Source organism: Ambystoma mexicanum, chromosome 11, assembly GCF_040938575.1.
Source record: "Ambystoma mexicanum isolate Mex_15411 chromosome 11, UKY_AmexF1_1, whole genome shotgun sequence".
In the NCBI taxonomy this organism is placed as follows: Eukaryota; Metazoa; Chordata; class Amphibia; order Caudata; family Ambystomatidae; genus Ambystoma; species Ambystoma mexicanum.
In genome coordinates, this window is record NC_090934.1 from 596,361,467 (window position 1) to 596,383,903 (window position 22,437).

The 22,437-nt window shown below is 51.9% G+C and overlaps 1 protein-coding gene across 2 annotated transcripts in view; it reads left to right on the top strand.

The window, feature by feature from the left end:
• Nucleotides 1-22,437, top strand: part of ZDHHC13 (zinc finger DHHC-type palmitoyltransferase 13) — a 1,364,100-nt gene that overhangs the window by 365,578 nt on the left and 976,085 nt on the right. For both annotated transcript variants that reach the window (XM_069623461.1, XM_069623462.1), the window contains one exon: nt 5,656-5,733. In XM_069623461.1, coding sequence (XP_069479562.1) covers nt 5,656-5,733 — 78 coding nt within the window. The remainder of the gene's footprint in view (nt 1-5,655; nt 5,734-22,437) is intronic.

Genomic DNA, 22,437 nt, shown 5'->3' on the forward strand with positions numbered 1-22,437 from the left:
TCAAGGGTGACGGCCAAGTTAATCACCCAGCTCCTTACGATTGCCCAGGCTTGTAAAGCTCCTGAAGGCCTGCTGGTACCTGTATGGTGGGCCAAAGTCTGGGACATCCTAGTGGCAGAGAAGGTCACAGTGGCCAAAGAGGGGTTGTTACACCAGTTCACTGACATTTGGTCACCCATCCTGGAGTACGGCCTGGACTTTCCCATGCAGGTGCACAAACTGTACCTAGTGACACAGTTCCTGAACAATCATTAAAAATTGTGGGGATTACCAGGTTCTGGCCGAATTGCAAAGGGGCTGGACAATATAGGGTGGGAATTGTCGAAAAGCGCTATGTTTTATGCCGGTCTGGTCCCTATTGTCGGTAAAACGTTAACGTGAATGCAACTGATTTTAAATAAAGTTGGTAAAAAAAAGTAGTTGACAGCGACCAGTTACCAAGCAAGACTTTGATCGACTCACTGCAATTTCCATGGGACCATTACCGAAATGTTTTGGAAGTCCAACAATGCAGATATCACGCCTCGAGTGGGATTACAAATCATCACAGTTCAGCCAGGCCCATTTCAGTTCCTTGGCCATGGTGGGCACTTGGGTCTTAAGTGTCTGAAGGTCAACCTCGGCATTACCTATCCAAGTTTCTGCCACATCACCCTCGGGTTTACAGGTCCCATCTTAGCATTCAGAGTAGGATATACCATCAAGTTTACTTTTTACCACCGTGAAACTAGTTAGCATGCTTTCCATGATCTGACAGATTTGAAATTTCTTGATCCCCTGCGCCGGATACCCCCTTGCTCTGCATAAGGTTCTGGTCTGGATTTTGTTGGCTGGCAAGTGAACACCTCCATGTTTCTTTGTTTTTCTGGTTCCTCACCGCCTTTAGACATGTCCGCACTAAAGTCTGCCCAGATGGTTACCATACACCTCTGGTCACTGGCCAGGAGTGACGGTACTGGCAATCGTACACAGTGTGTATTGATGGGTGGCGTGTTTATGTTGCATCTCGAGGTCACTCCTCAGAACCAACGTGTCCGCCCACTACACAAACCTGCAGTCAAACTGCCTACTGCTTGCCCAGATCAGTTCCAGTAATTGTATCTTGTTATTCAGGCAGCGCTCTTCTCATCCGCTCCAAGCACGGCCACCTCCCTTACTGTGCTCTGTCGATGGCCCTACTGCAGCGTTCTCGTGTGGGGAAGCCTGCAGGTACCCACGTCGGTAATCCAGGCCGCTCCAGTACAGTCAGGCCACCGCCTGTGGCTGGGCAGAGGTGCGAGGGGGGGTTCTAATCTCGTGTGCAGGCCCCTGGGGGAACGGCTGTTCAGGACGACATGCAGCGGCGGGTGCCGATCTAACTTTATGCCACGTTCTGCCACGCCGCCAGCTGTCACTGCAGCCCAGTCGCCTCTTCCCAGCCCCAGCTACAATTCCAAGCAGTGCATATCGTAGAGGTCTCCAGCGCTCTACAGAGGATATGCTTCAGTTCTGGGCTGCCCGCGATCTGCACACGGTGGCCGACGGTGCGTCTCTGCCATGGGTCAGTCAAGCCGGCGGCAGCGCGGGCTGCAAAAAGCCAGCCCTAGCTCGAACCTTGTCCCCCCACTGCAGGGTCACCCACATGATATCACTCTTTTGTGCCACAGGAACAGGACACCTCCAGGATTCAGAAACATGTGTCTGATGCGGCCACACAGACAGGGCAATGTCAACGGGAGCGGCGGCTTGCCCTTAGTCCTAGCAAGCAGCAGCCATTTTCTAGGCTGCTCAGCAGCGCCCCGAAACAGACTGCATATTTTGGGCCAAGTGGTCTAAAATGTAAACTACATTAATCTGTGGAAAATTTAGTTCATTTGTAAAGATCACTGTTAATAAAGCCAAGTGTGACACTTGCCTTTTTGTCTTGCCGCATATGCAGGACCTGTTAAACTGAACACAGATTATTAAAACGTACCCTTCCCTCTATCTCCTCTCTTTCCACTCGTGGCGCTTTGTTTCTCCCATCTACTCAAACTGCTTCTCTATTAACTACCCTTCCCTTCTCACTAAGTCTGGAAAGAAGTTTAAAAAGGATATCTTGGCCTCCAACCCAGGTCTCCCTATCGCTGATACCTATTCCAGTGCCTCTTCCAGACAGACCCTCACCGACATCCTGTTTGTCGTCCCCGCGCCAGATCTATGGACCCTGCATATGATCTCTGTGCTCTGTCCTGTCTCCTCCTCTCCCATTAATGGTGGCACTCGTTGGGACGTCCTCATGGCTTCCTTCGACTCCTCCAGAGTCATCCTTAATGTCTACCTAAATGGCACTGTCATGGCCCATGGTCCTCGGGCCAATCTCCTCCTCTTCGATAGGCAGTTCCCTGGCCTCATTAACTTTTCCACCTCCGGCTGTCCCCTCCTCCCACTCCTTGGCTTCCTTGACCACTCATCTCTCCTCTGACCCACTTCGGGCTCCCACCTCCACAGGGCATACTTCTGATTTGTACCCCTCCCCGGAAGGTCTTTAAGGCTGGCAACCTGCTTCATCTTGCCCTCTCAACTCTCACTCTGCTGTCAAACACTCCTCTGACATCTGCTACCTCCTTAAAGAACTGGACCTTGATGTCCTCGGTCTTACTGAGACATGGTTCACAGCCAGCTCTGTCACAAGCTTTGGCACTCTCCTCCCTGATGGCTACACGATCCTCTCCGCACCCAGATCCACCCAGCCCGGAGAGGGTGTAGCCCTGATCTTTCCTGAGTGGATTCCTGCCACTAACATTCCCACTCAGACTTACTCCTCTTTTGAATGCCTTGTATGCAGGCTCTCAATCTCTCCTAGCCACTCTCTCACTGTTGCTACTCTCTACTGGACCCCTGGTCAAATCACCTCTATCTCTCTGAGTGGGCTGACCTCTCCTCCTCTCAACCACACAACTCGTCCTCCTTGCTGACCTCAACATCCACCTTGTTTCTCCCTGTCCCTCAGCTCTGCTCTTTCGCGACCTCTGCAATTCCCTCTCTATCCTCCCCTCTGGCCCAACGCACTCTGCAGGTCACACACTTGATGTCTTGATCCCCTCTGGCCTCCCCCTCTATATCCCTATGTCCACTCCCTTCTCTTGGCATGACCACTGCCTCCTCGCCTCATCTCTCTCCCCCCCCCCCCCCCCCCCAAGCCATGCCTACTCCAACACGGCCACCTTCCTTCTTGGACATCCGGCCCATGAAGCGTGTGTCAGACGAGGCTTTTGCTGCCACCTTCTCTCCGCCCCTCCCCCCCCATCCTCTGGCTGACTCACACCCTGACACAGCCCTGTCTCTTCTCCATGCTTCTATTTCTGATACTCTTGATGCTCTTGCCTCTGTCATGAGGATCCGCCTGAAGTCCAAAGCCAAGTGCAGTTCCTGGTATGACTCCGACCTAGCTACACTTAAACGTAAGTGTAGGGCGACTGAGCGAAAATGGAGGGATTCCTGTTCATCCTCTGACAAACTGGCCTGTCGCCTACTCCAAAGGCAATACCGACTCTGTCCGTACCAGGAAGAGAGTCCACATTCAAGCCTGTCTCTCTGCGGCTGCTAACAACTCAGCCGAAATCTTTAAAAAGGAGCTGGCCAACCCTGCTGCAGTCTCTACCCCTCCTCTTACCTCTCAGGCTCTTTGCAATGCCCTTGCCTCTCACTTCATCTCGAAAACCTGGGACATCTTGTCCAACCTCCCCTCCACTCCGTCTCCTGTCCCCTCTCCATCTGTACTAGCTGACCCCCCTCCAACAATCTCCCCACCCTCCTTCTCGTCCTTTCCTCTTTTCTCCCATGACAAGGTTGCTAGACAAGTCCAATCTATGAAAGCCTGGTTAAAACTGTTCCTCTGAAACTATCAAGGACCACATTGATATTCTCGCTCCGGCCCTTGCTGATTTCTGCAACCACTCCGTTGCCTCAAGATCCTTCCCCTCCCCTCTTAAGCACTCCCTTGTGCATCCTCTTCTCAAGAAACCCACTGCTGATCCTTCTTGTCCGGCCAACTATCGCCCAGTCTCCATTACCCCCTTCTTGGGCAAACTCCTTGAAAAGCTAGCCATCTCAATGCTAAACCTTCATTCCAATTCTATTGGCTGTCTCCATGACCATCAGTCTGGCTTCAGAGTTGTTAGAAGCACGGAAACTGCTCTACTGAACATCAGTGAGGATCTGCTTTCTAACCTTGATTCTAGCATTGCCTCTGTCCTCATCCTACTTGATCTCTCCACTGCCTTCGACACGGTCAACCATACCATCCTGCTGAACCGTCTCCATGATACCCAGGTTATCACCTATCAGGCTCTGGCCTGGTTGACTTTCCACTCTGATCGACCCTCCCAGGTCCAACTTGGGCCCTTCCTGTCATCTGTCTTCCTCTCCACCTGTGGTGTTCCCCAGGGGTCTAACCTCTTGCCCTGACTTTTCAACCAATACCTGCTGACTCTCACCCGCTGTATTGCCATTTTCTGCTCAAACCTCCAGTGCTACGAAGACGACACTCAATTCATTTTCAGGCTGCCCTCTGCCATCTCCTCTACCTCTCATCTCCGATTGCCTAACTGCCATTCAAGATTGGTGTGCTATCAATTGTCTTTTAATACCAGCAAGACAGAGATCCTCCTCATTGGCACACAATCACCATCCTTTCCCCTCACTCTCTGCCCGGCCTCCCTTGAACACCCTCCTTTCCCCACCTACGAGGCCAAGAACCTTGGTGTCACCTTTGATTCCACACTTTTCTCCTCTGCCCACATCGATGTCTCAAAAAAGTCAAACTTCTTACTGCACCTCCTCAAAGGTACTCTGCCTTTCCTCTCCTTCCCCTGAAACTCATGGATTCTCAAGCTCTGGTTCTCTCTAGTTTGGACTATTGCAACAGCCTCTTTTGTAAACTACCTTCCTCTACACTCCGCCCTTTGCAACTTATCCAGAACAGGACTGCCAGACTTGTCCTTGGCCTCAAGCCCTGGGATCGTATCTCTCGAACCCTGAAATCTCAATTGGTTCCCAGTGGATGCAAGAATTAAATTCAAGTCCCTCTGCATTGTACACAAGGCTTTCTGGGGCCTGGGTCCAACATACCTTGAACTATCCCTCTGCAAATACCTCCCATCTCGATCTCTCTCTGCTCCTCTACCTCTAACTTCCTCAGGGTCAGTCATTTCTCAAAGAAACGAGCTGCAATAGATCTGTCTTTGGCTGGCACCTCCCTCTGGAACAGCCTCCCTGCCACTCTAAAACTTGAGGAGAATCATCTCTGGTTCCAAAAGCACCTCAAGACCTTCATCTTTTCTTCTGCCTTTGCCCCCCCCCCCATCCGTGCTGATTCTGTTCACCCTCGGCACCGTGCACCTGGCCACCCTTTGTCCCTCCGGGCCCAGGTATCTGCTCACCCCGCCACCCTCACGCACTGCCTCCGGGCCATCCCTTGCACTGGGGTCTGTACCTGTACCCATGCAGTCCCTTCCCTTTTCTTCCTGCACTTACCAGACCTACCCAGCCTGCTGCCTTAAACACAGCACTTGCCACTTGCTGGCTGCACTGCCATTGTTTGTTTATTATGATTGCTCCTTTGCATAAATGTTAATTTTGTATGTTCAACCACATGATTTCATCCTATATTTTTCATTGTTTTTTTCTCCGCAGATATTATATTTCCAAAGGCGCGGTGGTGGATCAGTTGGGTGGGGATTTGAATTCTACTCCACTTCATTGGGCTATCAGGTACAGTGCCAACGGTTTCACAAATGTTTATCATGACCCTTTTTCAGATGGGTTTAGTGCATTGAACTTTGAGGTCTCTGATTTAGAGTTTTTAATTGGGAAGTCGGATGATCACATACCTGTCTTTTTGCGCATTTGAAGCAGCAGAAGAAACATACAAATGTGTCCTGTGCAGCAAATCACTAGACATTGATGTGTGTTAAAGGTTTAATTTCTAGACTCCAGCGAAATCAGACATGACTTTCAGTGGCTGCTAAAGATACTGGTAGTTCATGCTCTTCTTGTGTATCCGACGAATGGTTCTCTGATTTCAGTCTTGATTGAAAAGAGTGATTTGTCATCTAGTGGCTGGGGTATGGGAGAGTAAGAGTTGTGTACAATGAACGAAGCAGCATCTGCCATGCCATCTCTCACTGAGGAAGTCATTTGTCTAGTTGGTGTGTGAGTTTGCAGCTTAGCAATGGTAAAGAGATGGTCATTGAGAATCAGTGGCTGAGGCGTTGTCCCTATTGTATTAAGAGCATGTGGCTTTATTCTGGAGGATGTGCCGATCATTTTCATGCATTACCAAGAGAAATTTGGTTGTGAAGGACCACAAGAATGCACCTAACCAAATCTTGTCAGAACAGTGCAGAGCTTTAACAAATAGTTAAAATTGGCCTTTGTAAATGGAAACCACAATTTCCGTCCTCACATTTGTGCACATTTCTTTGCGTCCAATTACTTTGTTTTTGGATTGCTTCACTCACTTTAAAAGATTGTTGCATTCACTTTAAGATGCTTATTCCCTTAGCTGCAAAGTGATTTCACATTCAAATGATAGTTGCTTCTGTGCGTTTTCACACATGGATATATTCAAAACAATAAATGAAACGTAAACTCATTTCACGTATAATGGGTGTAATGGTACCCAGGGTATGCAATTTTCTGCTGACATGTATAAAATAAACGGATCTGCTTGTTTTAGAAGGAGGTATGCCAATGACGAAAGGCTTTTATGTTTTTAATTGTGATAGCTCATTTTAGGTAAAAAGGGAGTTAGGAGTTCTATGGGAGGCCGTTCAAGTCAAAATTACACCTTTGTGAATGTGACATATTGAAGTGAATACAACATGCAGTGAAATGAGTAAGGCATACACTGAGATGACTATAATATGTACTGAAATGAGTATAATATGTATTGAAATGAGTATGACATGCATTGAAATGAATAGGACACACATTGAAATGAATGACACCTATTGAAGTGAATATGACACACGTTGAAATAAATATGACACGTTGAAATAAATATGACTCAGGTTGAAATAAACGGAACACCCATTGAAATGAATATAAAACAAGTTGAAGTGAATAGGACACGCATTGGAATGAATGACACCCACTGAAATGAATATGACACCCAATGAAATAAATATGACTCACGTTGAAATAAATATGACACATGTTGAAATAAACAGAACACCCATTGAAATGAATATGAAACAGGTTGAAGTGAATAGGACATGCAATGGAATGAATATGACACACGTTGAAAAGAATATAACATGCATTTGAATGAATATACCATGCATTGGAATGAATAAGACATGCGTTAAAATGAATAGGACATGCATTGAAATAAATATGACACCCATTGAAATGAATATGAAAAAGGTTGAAGTGAATATAACATTCATTGGAATGAATATGACACCCATTGAAATGAATGAAACAGGATGAAGTGAATATAACATTCATTGGAATAAATATGACACCCATTGAAATGAATATGACACATTGAAGTGAATATAACATGTATTGGCATGAATAAGACACACATTGAAATTAATAGGACATACATTGAGATAATTATGATATCTATTGAAATGAATATGACACACTTTGAAGTGAATAGAACATGCAATGGAATGAATATGACACCCATTGAAATTAATATGACACACATTGAAGTGAATGTAATATGTATTAAAATTAATTTAACAACCATTTGAATGAATAAGTCATTTCCTCCATGTCCCCATTCCTCTTCCCAGTACTTACCTTTGAGTATGTTCCGTGCTCACTGGAACTCTTTTCTTTTCAAGCTGCCCTCCTCCAATTGGAAGGAGTTATCAGGTGTTCTAGGGCTTTGGTGGTCTTCAGGTCTTCGATCTAGTGGAATGATGTTATGGTTCGGAAAGACAACACCTTGGCTCTTGCTTCCATCAACCATCAGGGGGCTACGGGGTCCCGCTCCCTGGAGGATCTGGCTTTGTCCATTTGGACCTGGAGCACGGCACACCTGGTCTCCTTGAGAGCGGTCCATACCCGGGGGGTGGACAATGTGACTGTGGACCGGCTCAGCAGGGTGTTTCCGGTCTCAGCGGAGATGTCTCTTTGTTCCAAGGTTTTTCAGGTTGTGTCGGTGGTTCGGCATCCCTGGATGGACCTCTTTGCCTCCCCCTGCAACTCTCAACTTTCCTGGTTTTGCTTGAGGACTCTGCCCCCCAGGGGTTTGTGATGGGGTGGACGCTCTTCCCTTGACTTGGCCCCTCAGAGCTTCTTTATGCCTTTCCTCCAAATCCCCTAATTCTGCAGGTCATCAGCACAATCAGATCATCTCCAAGTGTGTTTATCCTGGTGGTCCCGTACTGGCCTCAGAGGGGGTGGTTCCCGGGCCTTCTGGAGATGCAGTTAGCTTCTCCGTGGGTGTTGCTCAGGTGGCCGTCTGCATTGCGGGTGGTCAATGTCCCCCTTCTCCTCTCTCATCCGTTGTGGGTTCTGGAAACGGAGAGGAGGGATCTCCTGGCATTAGGCCTTTCAGCTGCAGTGGCTGGGATGGTTCAGAGGGCGCGCCAGTCCTCTACACTTAAGTTCTAACCGTCATTGGGCTAATTTTCTGGCTTGGTGTCACATGAAGTGTGTCCTGGCACTGGAGTGTGGCATCCCAGACATTTTGCAATTTCTTCATGAAGGGGCGGAGAAGGGGTTGGTGGTCTCTACTTTCTGTTCTCAGTGGTCTGCCATTCGGGCTTTTCAGGTTTCCTGGTCCTCTCCGGTAGGGGGCGAGGCTCTGGTCTCAACGCTCTTGAAAGGGGTAGCAGGTACTCATCCTTTGGGCCCAGTTGGGGTTCCCCGTGGGACCGTCCTTTGGTCATGTCCATATTGCAGAAGCCTCCATTTTAGCCCCAGGAGGAGGTGGAGATTAAATGGTTGTTGCTGAGGACTACCTTCCTGATTGCCATTACTTTGGCTCAGCATTTGGGGGAAATCAGGGCCCTCTTGCGAAGGCCACTGTTTGTAGTGGTCGAGGAGGAGGCTTTGGTGCTGGGCTGGGACCCCTAGTTTGTGCCCAAGGTCACCTCTTGGTTCCATCGGTCTCAGGAAGTGGTTATCTCAGCTTTCTTTCTTGCTCCGTCCTCTCCTAGGGGGGAGGCTTGGCATTGTCTGGATGCCAAGCAGGCGGTCTTACATTATCTGTCCCAGAGAGAGTCCTTTTGTCTCACTGATCAGGGGGCAGGGGACTGTGGTTGCCAGGCTTCCATTCCAACGATTAGCCGTTGGACTAATCTTTGATTCTATGAGTCTGTGGGCCTCTGTACTGCAGCTTGGGTCCAGGGTCGGTCCACAAGAGGGGTGACCGTCTCCTGGACAGGCCTGTGGTAGCTACCTTTGTTGGATATTTGCCGAGCTGCCACATGAGCTACACCTAATACATTCATTCTGCATTACCAACTCAACATGGAAGGGCTCCAGTCTACGTCCTTTGGTGTGGGTGTCTGCAGGCTGTGTCTGGTTGAGGTGGTGATGGGAGTCATGGTCAGCATGCCTTTGGCTTTTTGCTGTTTCTTGAATAAATTGGTGTTGGGTGGGTTTCGCATTACCATTGGTGTCTGTCTTTTGTGGTGGACATGGGCGTCCTTCCTGTTTCTGCTTTGGCACAACACTGGACTAGAAAGAGGGACGTGGAGGTAATACTCAGATTACTTACTGGTAATCTTGAATATTCCCCATCCTCCGACTCCTCTGTCACACCCACCCAGGACCTTTGCTCGGACCTGGCTGAACACTTCACTGAAAAAACGCAAGACATCCTTTTCTCTCTCACTTCCACACCACATCATACACCAACACTTCTGGAGCCCCCCTTTGCCACTCTACCACTTCTCCTCTCTTCTCTCAATCCCATTACACCTGATGAGGTCGCCAGACAAGTCCGATCTATGAAGGCCTCATCCAAACAGCTGGACCCCTGCCCCTCCAAAACCATTAAGTGCAACAGTGACTCTCTTTCTCCAGCCTTGGCTGATCACCGCAATCTCTCTTTTGCCACTAGAGTTTTCCCATCTTCTCTTAAGCACTCCATTGTGCACCCTCTGCTTAAGAAACCCTCTGCCGACCCCTCCATTCCAGCAAACTACCACCCTATCTCTATCACCCCCTTCCTGGACAAACTCTTAGAGAAGCTGGCTATTTCTCAGCTCGCCCTCAACACTGAATCTGCTGGTTGCCTCCACGACCATCAGTCTGGCTAGAGAGCATCCAGAGGAACAGAAAACGCTCTTCTGAATACCTGTGAAGACCTGCTCTTAAATCTCGACACTAACACCCCCCTGTCCGCATTCCTCTTGACCTCTTCTCTGCCTTTGACATGGTAAACCACAACATCCTGATTGCACGTCTCCGTGACACCCTGGGAATCACAGGTCAGGCTCTGGCGTGGGTAACCTCATTCTTTTGCGGCCGTCCATCCCAGGTGGAACTTGGGTCTTTTCTTTCTACTCTCACTCTTTCAACCTGTGGTGTTTCCCAGGGTTCTAACTTAGCCCCCTGGTCTTCAAGGTTCTACATGGATGCGCTGGCATGTGTGATTGTCACTTTCATCTCTAACTTCCAGTGTTACGCTGATGACATGCAACTCTCCTTCCGGCTACCCTGAGCACCCTCTTATACCTTTCTTATATCTGACTGTCTGTCTGCAATTCAGCCATGGTGTGCTGCAAACTACCTCTTCCTCAGTGCCAGTAAGACTGAGAACTTTCACATCAGGACTCCTGCTCCCACGTTCCCACTCTTTCTGGTCAGCCTCCATTGGCCCTACACCTGCACCCAGCTGTGGGGCAAAAAACCTTGGGGTCATCTTCGACTGCACTCTCTCCTTATTCACTCACATTTCGGACATCTCTAAAAAGTCCAACTACCAGCTGCACCTCCTCAGTGTGTGCTTTTCCTTTTCTCACCTTCCCCCAGCGACTCACTGTTTCCATAGCCCTGGTTCTTTCAAGGCTGGGCTACTTCAATAGCCTCTTTCTCAACCTCCCTGCCTCTGCTCTGCTCCCTCTGCAACTCATCCAGAACATAAACAAAAGACTTATCCTTTGCCTCAAGCCCACAGACCGCATCTCTCCAGCGCTGAAATTCCTCCACTGGCTCCCTGTGTCTGCAAGGATCAAGTTCAAGACCCTCTGCATTGTCCACAAGGCTTTCTGGGGCATGGGACCTACCTATCTGCAACAACGCCTACCTAACTACTGTCCTTCCCGAGCCCTCCGCTCATCTACCTCCAACCTTCTGCGAGTGAGCCGGTTCTCCAAGCAGAGATTTGGAGGGAGATCTTTATCCTCAGCAGCAGCCTCCCTATGGAATAGCCTCCCTGCTGCCCTCCGTCTTGAGCCTGATCTCCTTAAGTTCCGGAAACTCCTTAAGACATTCCTCTTCCTTCTCTATCCCTCTACCCTGCTAACCTCTTTCTCCGCTCTATCCCTATCTCCCTCCTTTTCCGCACAGTTTGCTGACTGGCCGCCAGGTGTACCTCAGAGTCTCACAGGTCCCGGGCAACCTCGCCAGTCCTCTCGCACTTGCCTCTGGGCCTTACACTTGCCTTATCGTTACCTCACTTGGACAATGACCCATGAGAGTGCCATCTCTCAGCACTTACCTCAGCTTCTTACTGACTTGGTGCACTTGGACTCCCCCTGCCCCCAGCACTTGTCCTCCCCACCCACCTCCCCTCTCATGTACTGTCTTGCACTTGCATGATCTGAACATACCATGCCTTGAAGATTCGTCTATCTATCTTCCCTTGTCCCCTCCTTGCATGGTGGCGCCTCAATGCACTTGGAAAAACTGCAGAATCGTTGTCAGACCTATTTGCTGTCATCTACACTGTTAATTGTATTATATGCACTTACTCTGCCTGTGCAGATTTGTATCATTCAGAAATTCCACGCCTCTGAAGGACTGTTGCTTTTTCCCCCTTGTCCCCTCCCTCCTTGAGTGCTTTGAAACACATGCTTTGTGTATAGGCGCTTTACAAATAAACATTACCATACTATACCATACCATACTAGTCTTACTCTTCGTCCCCCCAGTACGGACTTCCCTTCCGACCGTTGAATGAAGGTTCCCATGCCCAGGCTTTGGATTACTGCCGTGGACTGGTTAGTTGGGAGGTTATACCTCCTGGGAGGGGAGGGGCGGCCAGTGGAGGGCTTGAAAAGAGAAGAGTTCCACTGAGCACGGAACATACCCAAAGGTAAGTACTGTGATGAGGAGGAGCAAGACTAGGAGTAATGAAGATTACCAGTTAGTAATCCGAGCATGCATTTAAATGGATATGACATGCATTGAAATGAATGACAATCATTGAAATGAATATAGCCTGGGTTGAAATTGTTATGACACAGATTGAAATGAATATAACATGCAGTGAAATGGATAATAATATGAGCCCTCCTTCGCCTGCAGTTACATCTAGGAAGCCAAGAGCAGAGGAAGGGCTGGATTGGCCCACCAGGACTTTCCTTGGTAGGCCTTGCGCCATCGGGCCTCTTTTCTTTGGGGAAGGAGGGCGCATATGATTGGCTGACTATGTCATGTGCTTTTCAGCATGTGTTATACTCCCATTTCAGTACACCTTATCCATTTCACTGCATGTTATATTCATTTAAATGCATGTTTCATCAATTTCAATCAGTGTTATATTCACATCTATCAATGCTACATTAATTTCAGTGGGTGTCATATTTATTACAATGCATGTCCTATTCATTTCAATGCATGCTCGGATTACTAACGGGTAATCTTCATTACTCCTAGTCTCCCTCCTTCCAGGAGGGAAGGGAAGTCTGTACTGGGGCGAGGAAGAGTAAGACTAGTATGGTATGGTAGAGTATGGTAATGTTTATTTGTAAAGCGCCTATACACAAAACATGTGTTTCAAAGCACTCAAGGAGGGAGGGGACAAGGGGAAAAAGCAACAGTCATTCAGAGGCCTTGAATTTCTGAACGATACAAATCTGCACAGGCAGAGTAAGTGCATATAAGGACAAGTGCAGGGGCGAGGGGGAGTCCAAGTGCACCCAGTCAGTAAGAAGCTGAGGTAAGTGCTGAGAGATGGCACTCTCATGGGTCATTGACCAAGTGCAGTAACGATGAGGCAAGTGTAAGGCCCAGAGGCAAGTGCGAGAGGACTGGCGAGGGTGCCCAGGACCTGTGAGACTGAGGTACACCTGGCAGCCAGTCAGCAAACTATGCGGAAAAGGAGGGAGAGAGGGATAGAGCGGAGAAAGGGGTTAGCAGGGTAGAGGGATAGAGAAGGAAGAGGAGAAGAGGAATGTCTTAAGGAGTTTCTGGACCTTAAGGAGATCAGGCTCAAGACGGAGGGCAGCAGGGAGGCTATTCCATAGGGAGGCCGCTGCTGAGGATAAAGATCTTCCTCCAAATCTCTGCTTGGAGAACCGGCTCACTCGCAGAAGGTTGGAGGTAGATGAGCGGAGAGCTCGGGAAGGACAGTATTTAGGTAGGCATCATTGCAGATAGGTAGTTCCCATGCCCCAGAAAGCCTTGTGGACAATGCAGAGGGTCTTGAACTTGGTCCTTGCAGACACAGGGAGCCAGTGGAGGAATTTCAGCGCCAGAGAGATGCGGTCTGTGGGCTTGAGGCCAAGGATAAGTCTTGCGTTTATGTTCTGGATGAGTTGCAGAGGGTGTAGAGCAGAAGCAGGTAGGTTGAGAAAGAGGCTATTGCAGTAGTCCAGCCTTGAGAGAACCAGGGCTATGGAGACAGTGAGTCGCTGGGGGAAGGTGAGAAAAGGAAAAGTATCACTGAGGAGGTGCAGCTGGTAGTTAGACTTTTTAGAGATGTCCGAAATGTGAGTGAAGGATAGAGTGCAGTCAAAGATGACCCCAGGATGTTTTGCCTCACAGGTGGGTGCAGGTGCAGGACCAAGGGAGGCTGACCAGAAACAGAGTGGGAATGTGGGAGCAGGAGTCCTGATGTGAAAGTTCTCAGTCTTACTGGCACTGAGGCAAAGGTAGTTTGCAGCACACCATGGCTGAATTGCAGACAGTCAGATATAAGAAAGGTATAAGAGGGTGCTCAGGGTAGCCTGAAGGAGAGTTGCATGTCATCAGCGTAACACTGGAAGTTAGAGATGAAAGTGACAATCACACATGCCAACGCAGCCATGTAGACCTTGAAGAACCAGGGGGCTAAGTTAGGACCCTGGGAAACACCACAGGTTGAAAGAGTGAGTAGAAAGAAAAGACCCAAGTTCCACCTGGGATGGACGGTCGGAAAAGAATGAGGTTACCCATGCCAGAGCCTGACCTGTGATTCCCAGGGTGTGTCAGAGACGTGCAATCAGGATGTTGTGGTTTACCATGTCAAAGGCAGAGAAGAGGTCAAGAGGAATGAGGACAGGGGTGTTAGTGTCGAGATTTAAGAGCAGGTCTTCACAGGTATTCAGAAGAGCGTTTTCCATTCCTCTGGATGCTCTCTAGCCAGACTGATGGTCGTGGAGGCAACCAGCAGATTGTGTTGAGGGTGAGCTGAGAGATAGCCAGCTTCTCTAAGAGTTTGTCCAGGAAGGGGGTGATAGAGATAGGGCGGTAGTTTGCTGGAATGGAGGGGTTGGCAGAGGGTTTCTTAGGTCGGCAGAGGGTTTCTTAAGCAGAGGGTGCACAATGGAGTGCTTAAGAGAAGATGGGAAAACTCTAGTGGCAAAAGAGAGATTGCGGTGATCAGCCAAGGCTGGAGAAAGAGAGTCAATGTTGTACTTAATGGTTTTGGAGGGGCAGGGGTCCAGCTGTTTGGATGAGGCCTTCATAGATCGGACTTGTCTGGCGACCTCATCAGGTGTAATGGGATTGAGAGAAGCGAGAAGTGGTAAAGTGGCAAAGGGAGGCTCCAGAAGTGTTGGTGTATGATGTGGTGTGGAAGTGAGAGAGAAAAGGATGTCTTGCGTTTTTTCAGTGAAGTGTGCAGCCAGGGCAGAGCAAAGGTCCTGGGTGGGTGTGACCGAGGAGGAGGAGGAGGAGGAGGAGGAGGAGGAGGAGGAGGAGGAGGAGGGGGAATATTCAAGATTACCAGTAAGTAATCTGAGTATTACCTCCACGTCCCTCTTTCTTGTCCAGGTACTTACCTTTGAGTTGTACCAAAGCAGAAACAGGAAGGACGCCCATGCCCACCACAAAAGACAGACACCAACAGTAATGCGAAACCCACCCAACACCAATTTATTCAAGATACAGCAAAAAGCCAAAGGCATGCTGACCATGACTCCTATCACCACCTCAACCAGACACAGCCTCCAGACACCCAAACCAAAGGACGTAGACTGGTACCCCTCCATGTTGAGTTGGTAATGCAGAATGAATGTATTAGGTGTAGCTCATGTGGCAGCTCGGCAAATATCCAACAAAGGTAGCCCCCGCAGGCCTGCCCAGGAGACGGTCACCCCTCATTGTGGACCGACCCTGGACCCAAGCTGCAGTACAGAGGCCCACAGACTCATAGAATCAAAGATTAGTCCACCGGCTAATCGTTGGAATGGAAGCCTGGCAACCCCTGATCAGTGAGACAAAAGGACTCTCTCTGGGACAGATAATGTAAGACCGCCTGCTTGGCATCCAGACAATGCCAAGCCTCCCCCCTAGGAGAGGACGGAGCAAGAAAGAAAGCTGAGATAACCACTTCCTGAGACCGATGGAACCAAGAGATGGCCTTGGGCACAAACTAGGGGTCACAGCCCAGCACCAAAGCCTCCTCCTTGACCACTAGAAACAGTGGCCTAGGCAAGAGAGCCCAGATTTCCCCCAAATGCTGAGCCAAAGTAATGGCAATCAGGAAGGTAGTCTTCAGCAACAACCATTTAATCTCCACCTCCTCCTGGGGCTAAAATGGAGGCTTCTGCAATATGGACATGACCAAAGGAAGGTCCCACGGGGAACCCCAACTGGGCCCAAAGGATGAGTACCTGCTACCCCTTTCAAGAGCGTTGAGACCAGAGCCTCGCCCCCTACCGGAGAGGACCAGGAAACCTGGAAAGCCCGAATGGCAGACCACTGAGAACAGAAAGTAGAGACCACCAATCCCTTCTCCGCCCCTTCATGAAGAAATTGCGAAATGTCTGGGATGCTACACTCCAGTGCCAGGACACACTTCAGGTGACACCAAGCCAGAAAATAAGCCCAATGACGGTCCGAACTTAAGTGTAGAGGACTGACGCGCCCTCTGAACCATCCCAGCCACTGCAGCTGAAAGGCCTAATGCCAGGAGATCCCTCCTCTCCGTTTCCAGAACCCACAACGGATGAGAGGAGAAGAGGGACATTGACCACCCGCAGTGCAAACGGCCACCTGAGCAACACCCAAGGAGAAGCTAACTGCATCTCCAGAAGGCCCGGGAACCACCCCCTCTGAGGCCAGTAAGGGACCACCAGGATAAACACACGTGGAGATGATCTGATTGTGCTGATGACCTGCAGAATCAGGGGATTTGGAGGAAAGGCATAAAGAAGCTCCGAGGGGCCAAGTCAAGGGAAGAGTGTCCACCCCCCCACAAACCCCTGGGGGCAGAGTCCTCAAGCAAAACCAGGAAAGTTGAGTTGCAGGGGGAGGCAAAGAGGTCCATCCAGGGATGCCGAACCACCGACACACATCCTGAAAAACCTTGGGACAAAGAGACATCTCCGCTGAGACCGGAAACGCCCTGCTGAGCCGGTCCACAGTCACATTGTCCACCCCCCGGATATGGACCGCTCTCAAGGAGACCAGGTGTGCCGTGCTCCAGGTCCAAATGGACAAAGCCAGATCCTCCAGGGAGCGGGACCCCGTAGCTCCCTGATGGTTGATGGAAGCAAGAGCCAAGGTGTTGTCTTTCCGAACCATAACATCATTCCACTAGATCGAAGACCTGAAGACCACCAAAGCCCTAGAACACCTGATAACTTCTTCCAATTGGAGGAGGGCAGCTTGAAAAGAAAAGAGTTCCAGTGAGCACAGAACATACTCAAAGGTAAGTACTGGGAAGAGGAATGGGGACATGGAGGTAATGACTTATTCTCCAGCATGGGGTCTGGCATGGATTCACATGCTCATGAATATTCCCCGTCGTCAGGCTGGGAATCCTCGGTAAAGGAAAAACCAGTATCAGTTTCGTTTCTGATCTGTCTTTCGTAGTAATAACCAATCACTGGTCTCTGCGTCATACTGACCACAGCCAATGACTGCCCTCTACCTAAGCACCGCCTCTGGCAGCCATCTTCAGATTTTTACCGCACGTTCATTTGTTGGGATCCTCGTGCTATTGCTCTCGAGCGTTAGTGCTATTTTTTCCACGTTTTTTTCTCAAAAACTTCGTTTTTTCGGTCAAAAGAGCCTCAAGCTCCACCGACTCTCTATCCGATCAACGGGGACCCGTGTCGGATTCGTCTGCGCCCCTCAAGGGTGAAGATTCGTCGAGCTACGCTTTTGGAGGACTCCAGAAGTTTCTCAGGCCCGGTCATGGCCCAGGAGAAGGGAAGCTCGACGCCCGGAAAGCTGTTCAGGGTCTGCCCTGGATGCCAGCTGCAGAACGTCTTCAAGGAGGACGAACACTCCTTTTGTCTCTACTGCCTACATGAGGACAAGACGCACGTGGAGAAGGACTGTGCGTTTTGCGGCAACATGTCGGAGCGGACCATGAAGGACCGCCATCAACGTCTCGCCAACTGGCTAGAAGGGAAGAGCCCGTCCGGCGAGAAGAAGAAGAAATCTGAGCGGTCTTCTAAGACCTTTGAGGACGCCCCGGCGACGGGGGTCCAACATAAGGCCAAGCACCGCGAGTCCGCTGGCACCGGGAGCGCCGAACGGTCGGGCTCTACGGGCGCCAGGCAGGGCGCACACTCCCCGGCACCATCAACCACGAGCCAACGCTCTGGGTCGGGTAAGAGGAAGGCCGAGCACCCGGCGAAGCTCCTGGAGAGGCCCCGGTCGAGCTCGAAGGCCCCATCGGAGGGGGAGCGAGGCGGTGTCCCCCCCCCCTCAAGGATAAGGCGGTGAGCGCACCTAAGGTGGTGAAGGCCTTAATCCATCCGGCCAAGCCCTCTATCGAAACTGTCGCGGCGGCCCTGGCTCAGCCTGTGCAGGCTACACCAGTGGTGGCGACCTCGGGGCTCAGAGTCTCCCTGCCACCTCGGAGGGAGTCCCCTTTTGTGCCCATCGATAGGACCCCCGTGAAATCCCCCGTGGGGAAGAAAAAGGGGGGGCAGGGCGTCGTCGTAGATTCGGCCTCAACCTCGGAGGAGGAGCTGGTCGAAGTCTTAAGCCACGGCCTCGGCGTGGAAGAAGACCGACCCGTCGGGATGGATCCCGACGCAGGTGACGACATCGTCGAGGGTACCGACGGGGCCCCTGATCGCCCGTCGGATTCCCCTCTGCCAGCGCCGCGAGACAACTCGGTGGCCATTTTGTTGGCTATACAGTCCTTATGCTCAGAGAGAAGGACGAGACTACCGTTGCCGACGGAACCTCTCCCGTCGGGGGACCCAGAACCGGGACCTTCTGGTGTTCCCCCTACCAAGAAAAGAAGGATCCACCCTCCGCCTCCTTTTCAGCCGTCGCGCCCCTTCCAGCCCTCCTCCCCGTCCACCCGAGGGGATGATACGGGGACTGACACGGCAGCGACGGGTACGGACGACGAGGTATACGACGAGGATGTACCGTCGTCGCCTCCCACCAGGGCTTCTCCGCCCGACGAGATTGGATCGTTCCACTCCATGATCTCCAGGGCATCCGAGCTTTTTCAACTATGCCCTGAGGAGAAGAAGAAGGAAGGTTTCCTTTATCAGCGGCGCGAGGCCAAGAGGAAGACGGTCCTCTCAGTGCCTCTATTGGACGACATTTGGGATGAGGGCCTCACCCTCCTCAAGAACCCTTCCACGACGCCAGCTAGAAGAGACCGGTACGAGAAGAAGTACCGGGTCCCGGACACGGCCCCCCTGTGCCTCCGGGCGCAGCCTACCCCGGACTCCGTCGTCTCCGCGGCGGCCAGGAAGAAAGCGGGGGGGGGTGCGGCCTCCACATCGACTTCCCCACCGGACGGTGAGGGAAAGAAATTGGACGCTATGGGACGCAGAGTCATCTCGTCGGCAGCGACGACGATTAAAGCGGCCAACGCCTTGGCTATCGTGGCCCGCTACGACAGGGAGCTCTGGTACAAACTGGCTCCCCTGCTGGACTTCCTGCCGGACGACAAGAGGACAGAGGCCCTGGAGATCCTGCAGGAAGGTGAGGTGGCTTCGGACCACGCCTTAGGCGGCGTGGATGGCTCAAGGCTACGGACTTCCGTCAAGACGTTCAGACCAGAGTCCTGGACATGCCCTTCGATGGGAACAACCTGTTTGGCAAAACAGTGGACGATTCCCTTCAGGCCATTAAAGCGGACACTGAGACGGCCCGGGCCCTGGGAGTTCTGCAACAACGACGGACGCCCTTTCGGAGCAGCGGAGGCAAGGGCGCCTCCAAAGGTTCCGGCGGCGGTTTCTCCACCTACCGTCAAGCGGCCCGCTCGTCGTCTCAGGAGGCCTACAGAGGACGAGGAAAGTCTGGCGGACCCCGCCGTCGTCGCCAAGGAGGTCAAGGCGGCAAAGCCTCGGCCAAGCAGGATTGAACCGGCCGTGGGGTCGGGCCCCCACCGAAGCACCCCGGTGGGAGGCCGGCTGGCGAGCTTCGTCAGCGTGTGGGAGTCCATCTCCACCGACCGTTGGGTGCTGGACGCCTTGGCCCGGGGCCACGCGCTCGAGTTTCAAAGAAGGTGTCCGCGCGTCCCCCCTGTGGCCAGGAAAGAACTTCACGTCCCTCAATTTCTCCTGGAGGCAAAGGCGATGCTCAGGAAGGGGGCCATCGAACTCGTCCCAAAGAAGCTTCGGGGCTCCGGAGTGTACTCGAGATACTTCCTCGTGAAGAAGACGACGGGGGGGATGGCGCCCCATCCTGGACCTGCGACGTCTGAACAAGTTCATCAAGGCGCAAAAGTTCCGGATGGTCACCCTCCAGCACGTCCTGGGCCAGCTGGAGGAAGGAGACTTCCTGTCGTCGTTGGATTTGGAGGATGCCTACTTCCATATTCCCATCCTAAAGGGGCACCGAAAATTCCTCAGGTTTGTGGTCCAAGGGCGTCATTACCAGTTCAAAGCCCTCCCCTTCGGTCTACGGTCGGCACCCAGGGTGTTCACCAAGTGCCTCGCACCGGTGGCGGCGCAGCTGCGCCGCGACGGGATCCACATCTACCCCTACCTGGACGACTGGCTCATCCGAGCCAAGACGAGGGAACTCGCCGTGGTTCACACGGCAAGGACCGTCCAACTTCTCACGGACCTGGGATTCTCCGTGAACTACGCCAAATCCCACCTGGTACCCGCGCAAGACACTCTGTTTCTGGGAGCGAGGCTCAACACAGTGTCCCTTCTGGCCTCCCCGTCGGAGGAGAGGACCAGGACCATCCTGGGCAAGGTGCAGCGGATGTTGGTGGCCGACGCGGCCAAGGTGAGGTCCATCAAGTCCCTCCTCGGAATGATGTCTTCCTGCATCTACCTCATTCCCATGTGCAGGCTCCGGATGCGCCCGTTGCAGGAGTTCCTGAACGCTCGCTGGATCCAAACGACGGGCAGCTTCGAGGAAAGGATCACACTCAACGAGAGTTCCGACGAGCGATCCGGTGGTGGGGCACCCGCGCGCATCTGACGGCGGGCATGAACTCCAAGTGCCGGAGGTTCGCCAGCAGGTTTCCCCAGGCGAGGAGCATGGGCGATGCTTTCTCGTTCCCCTGGGAGGGCCTGTTCCTCTACGCGTTCCCTCCTTTGCCACTGCTAATCCGGCTCGTCAACCAGCTCAAGAGGTCACAGTGCAGGATGATCCTCGTCGCACCTGCGTGGCCGAGGCAGATATGGTTCCCGGACCTTCTGGACTTGTCAGCGTCCCCGCCAATCAAGCTGCCGGTGGACGCGGATCTGCTCTCCGGGGAAGGAGGCGCCATCCTCCACCACGACCCGAAATCGCTGAACTTGCAGGCCTGGCTCCTGCAGCGCTAGAGTTTGGAGGATACGACATACCGGCCGACTGCAGAAAGGTTCTTGCAAAGGCCAGGGCATCCTCGACTCTTAAATGCTACGGACACAAATGGAAGAGGTTCTCTGTCTGGTGCCACGCACAGAAGATTAACCCTCTACGGATTACGGCTCCCCAAGTTCTGCCGTACCTGCTGACGCTGGCCAAAGCTGGACTGGCACACGCGTCCATCAAGATTCATCTTGCTGCGATCTCCCGATACACCAGAACCACGGGACGGACGTCCTTGTGGTCTCATCGTCTGGTGAAAGAGTTCATGAAGGGACTGTTCAGATCGTTCCCGCCGGTGAAGGCTCCGGCCCCGGCGTGGGAGCTCAACGTGGTGCTGACCAAGCTCATGGGACCTCCGTTCGAGCCTCTGCACTCGGCCCCGTTGAAGTTTCTGTCGTGGAAGACAGCGTTTCTTGTGGCCATCACCTCCGCACGACGGGTGGGAGAGATCCAGGCCCTTTCCTGCAAGGCCCCGTACTTGACTTTTCACAACACGAGGGTAGTGCTCAGGACGCACCCCTCCTTCATGCCCAAGGTACCGTCGGACTTCCATCTCAACGAACCCTTGGTGTTGCCTGTATTCTTCCCGTCGCCTTCGTCGCCGGCTGAGAGGACTTTGCACTCGCTGGATGTGGCTTGAGCGCTGAAGTTCTACGTGGACCGCACAAAGTGTTTTCGGAAGACGTCACAACTCTTTGTGAACTTTGGACCTGTCAATCAGGGGAAGGCTCTCTCGAAGGCTTCCATTTCCAGATGGCTCTCCGGCTGTATCATGTACTGTCATCGGTTGGCAAACCGACCACTGCCCGGCCGTCCGAGAGCCCATTCCACCAGAGCGATCGCAGCTACCACGGCGTTCCTTTCTTGTGTGCCCCTGCTGGACATATGCAGGGCTGCTACGTGGAGGTCGACGCACACCTTCACGAAGTTCTACTGCGTCGATCGGGATTCCAGGGAGGAGTCCAGGGTCGGCCAAGCAGTGCTGCGCAACCTGTTCGCCTGAGGTGAGCCTGGTGAGGAGGTAAGATGCTTAATGTTGAGTTTGATGCAATGCTTAATGTTGAGCCTTTGCCACCTCCCGTGGTTGTGCATGTGTGTACTGCTATGTATTCTTTATTCATGAGCATGTGAATCCATGCCAGACCCCATGCTGGAGAAGGAACAAGTTACTTACCTGTAACTGTTGTTCTCCAGCATGGGTCTGGCATGGATTCACATGCGAACCCTCCCGCCTACCCCTCTGCGGCTCTTCACTTGGTCATACTGCCACTTCACGTGCTTCCAAATCTGAAGGTGGCTGCCAGAGGCGGTGCTTAGGTAGAGGGCAGTCATTGGCTGTGG